This window comes from Triticum dicoccoides, chromosome 6B (assembly GCF_002162155.2).
Source record: "Triticum dicoccoides isolate Atlit2015 ecotype Zavitan chromosome 6B, WEW_v2.0, whole genome shotgun sequence".
Taxonomy (NCBI): Eukaryota; Viridiplantae; Streptophyta; class Magnoliopsida; order Poales; family Poaceae; genus Triticum; species Triticum dicoccoides.
Genome location: NC_041391.1, coordinates 504505501 through 504509051, shown reverse-complemented (window position 1 = coordinate 504509051; position 3551 = coordinate 504505501). Strand labels below are relative to the sequence as shown.

Genomic DNA, 3551 nt, shown 5'->3' with positions numbered 1-3551 from the left:
CAAGGTTCATTACCACGTATAAAAGCAATCGGGTCATTGCAAATGTCGCATCCTTTTCAAACATCGCCCTCAGGGATGTCATTTCGTTCTTGTTCAGGTGTTCCCATCACAAAGCTTCACCAGAAATTCTGTTCAATCAACACCGCTGCATTTTCTGTTCAATCAACTAGAGGCAAATTGACCCCATTTGCCCGGCATTGGTACTCAGTTATCCATTATGCTAGCAGGCATAATAAATTCTAACAACAAATGCATATGGAAGTTTCCTTCGCATGGTATATTATGAAAATATGAAGAAAATGTTACAATTGTCCAGCTTCTGAGACTGACTCAGTTAATCGCATAAAAACACAGACTCCGAGTCCATTACTGAAACCACACTGAAACAGAAATAGCATATGGAGTACTTTAACATGAAAATTTCTATTCAGCTTGACTGCTTGAGCATTAAAAATGGAAGATGAAACTTGAGAGTCTAGAAGCTTAAATACATCTCACAGAGATAAGCTTCAGGCTGATCAGAAATTCAGAATCTAGGAGCGTCTAAATGACATATATAATGTACGTACAGAAGAAGAAACATGCGTATAAAAGAGGCTTGTTGGTTTTAACTTCACTTCAGAACATAGGCAAGTGCAAAGGTGCCAAGAATTTGGCCCGCGAGCAAGCAGATATCATTCGCCACCATCATCAGACAAGAACCAGGACCTCCGATTCCCCTGACTTTGTTCAGCCTTCATTCACACTTGGTATGATCCACGATGCCGCCGCCCCGCCACGCTGAGCCATGTCAAGCTCGTTCAGCCGGCATGGAAGCTTCTTCGAGGTCCGGCTCGCCAGGTTGAAAGCCGATACACTGTATTTCACATTGCTGGAACGGCTCGCCTCCTTGGTGGTCACCGAGTAGACCGTGTTGCTTTCAAGATTCGTGAACCCTGCCGTCCCCACAGCGAACCCGTGGAGAGGATCAACAAACAGCGCCCGCTCGCCGATGCTGGTGAGCTCCTGCCAGGCTGGGTTGGTGCTCCGGTGGTTCAAGGAGAAGGCCTTGGAGAAGTCCACTTCCTCACCAAAGAGGTACATCCACTTGGACTTGACGAGAAGGAAGAGCTCCTCACCAGCCACCACGACGCGCGCCTCGGTGGGGAGGTCGACTTGGGGCGGCGGGGGGATGATGGCCGTGACCGCGAGGGTGATGGAGTCGACGATGGTGGTGCGGCACGCGTCCTCCTCGAAGACGAAGAAATCGCCGCCGGCGTAGTTGATGCTGCTCACGTTGCAGTCGGGCATGGCGGGGACCGGGGCCCAGGAGTCGGCGACAGGGTCGAGGGTGCAGACCAGGACGACCTCGCCGCAGGACGCCATGACGCTGTGCGGGGACAGGTCCCACGCCAGATCATCCGTCTCCGCGAAGAAGGCGGGGAGCGGCGGGAGGGGGCGAACGGAGCCGGTGAAGGGGTGGAGGAGGGACGCGGCGAGGTTGGTGGGGTCGACGGCGAGGATCCAGCCGTGCGGGGACGCGGAGAGGCGGCGGCGGCGGCGGCGTCGGTGGGCTTCCGCGGCGGGGACGGGCAGACGGATGTTGCGGTAGAGGCGGTCCTCCGAGGGGTTGAAGAAGAGCGGCGACGGGGAGGACGGGAGGACGAGCCACGGGGGCTGCGACGGAGGCGCGGCCGCGGCATCCACCCCCGCGTCGCGCCAGGTGGTGCAGACGGAGCGGAAGCGGGCGATGTCCGCGAGCTCCGTGAGGTCGCCGGAGACGGTTACGAGGAGATCCGGCGCGAAGTGCGACCAACCGCGGAGGGCCATGGCGACCGCGATCTGGAATTGGAATCGGGCGTTTTCTGGGCTGTGTGGGGCTCGGTTGCGACTGACAAAACCTCTTTGCACGGATTTATGGGCGTGGGCGATGCTCTATGGCGGCGGGATGCCGTGCCTGCTTTTGTTTATCGGTCTCCTTCCGCACAGGCGGTGCGGGTCGGGTGCCGCTCTTTAGGGCTCGGCGTGCCCGAAAACGTATCGTGTGAAACCATCAAACTGGTGCACCGGATGCATGGGAGCTGTTTTTTTTTTAGAAATTTTCTGATCTATTCTCTCCGTTCCTAAATACTTGGCTTTCTAGAGATTTTAACAAGTGACTACATACAGAACAAAATGAGTAAATTTACACTCTAAAATATGTCTATATATATTCGTATGCGGTAGTCTATTTGAAATATATGAAAAAGCAAATATTTAGGAATGGAGAGAGTATTCACGATCACAACGAACATCAACATCAAAAATAATACAAAATAAAACCAGACCTGTAGATCATCTAGAAACGACTTCAAGTACTGAAGCGTGTCGAAGGAGCCGACGTCATCACCCCTCCCTCATCGAAGCCGGACAAAACTTGTTATAGTAGACAGTCGAAAAGTCCCTATGCTAAGGCCCTGTAGGAGCAGCGCACCAGGACAGCAACCGCCGTCGATGAAGATAGGCATACATCGAAAAGGATTCAATCTGAAGACACACTGACGTAGACGTAAGATCGGATCCAAATGAATCCACCAAAGACAACAATCGACTATATCCGTCGGAGACACCTCCACACGCCCTTCAACGATGCTAAATGCGCCACTGGTACGAGGTTAGACGGGAAGAGTCTTATTCCGTCTTCACAGAGTCGTCGTCGTCTCGTCATCCTGAACAGCATACAAACCCTAGCAAAACTCAAATAAACATATAAAAATGGAGCCTTCCCACTGGCAAGGCCCGGGATTCACCACACCCCCATGACAATAAGGCACAAGAGACGAGGCAGATCGGCCACGCCGGCGGCGGGAGGAAAAACCCTAGCCGCATGCACTACAAAAAAATACACTTCCGTGATGATACGTGTTTGTCACAGTAGGTCGCGTTTTTTGTCATGCATGTACATCCATGACAAACTTATGACAGAATCAAGATAGTCATACTTGTGCTGTCATAGAAGTGTTCCATGACATTACCAAAATTATCATCACGAAAGTGTCCACTTCCATGACGATAAATCGCGTGTCACAGAAGTGCTTTCGTCAAGGGTGACCGACACGTGGCATCCACCGTAACGGAACGCCGTTAAGCTATCGGGTCGGGTTTTGGATCCGATAACCCGTTAACAGCCCCGACCAATGGGGATTTTCCACGTGTAAAATCATCATTGGCTGGAGGAAACACGTGTCGGCTCACCATTGGGACAGATGTCATCCATTCATTGGACAGAAGGCGTCTATGATACGTCGACACGTGGCATGGCCCAACAGAGGCCCATTCCTGTGAAAAGGCCGGCCCATTTGACTTGGCCAAAAGGTGGTGGCCCGGCCCATGTAAAGCCTGTTAACGGCTTGTTCGCATATAGCCCATTTACAGCCCGCTAACCCAAGGCCCGTTATGCCCTATCCGAATTAGGCCCAGTAGCGTCATCTGGGCCACCCAATATGATTCCAGTCCGTTTTCACTTCTGGCCCATGTATGGCCCATCACGTCTTTCGGCCCATATGAGGCCCTATGTAACTTTTGGCCTATTA

The 3551-nt window shown here is 52.2% G+C and overlaps 1 protein-coding gene across 1 annotated transcript; it reads right to left on the bottom strand.

Moving 5' to 3' along the window:
- Window positions 1-341: 341 nt before the first annotated feature.
- LOC119326084 lies at window positions 342-1893 on the bottom strand. The gene has a single exon (XM_037599789.1). The coding sequence runs from the start codon at window positions 1807-1809 to the stop codon at window positions 730-732; it is 1080 nt and encodes a 359-aa protein (XP_037455686.1). The 5' UTR covers window positions 1810-1893; the 3' UTR covers window positions 342-729.
- Between the last annotated feature and the right edge of the window lie 1658 nt (window positions 1894-3551).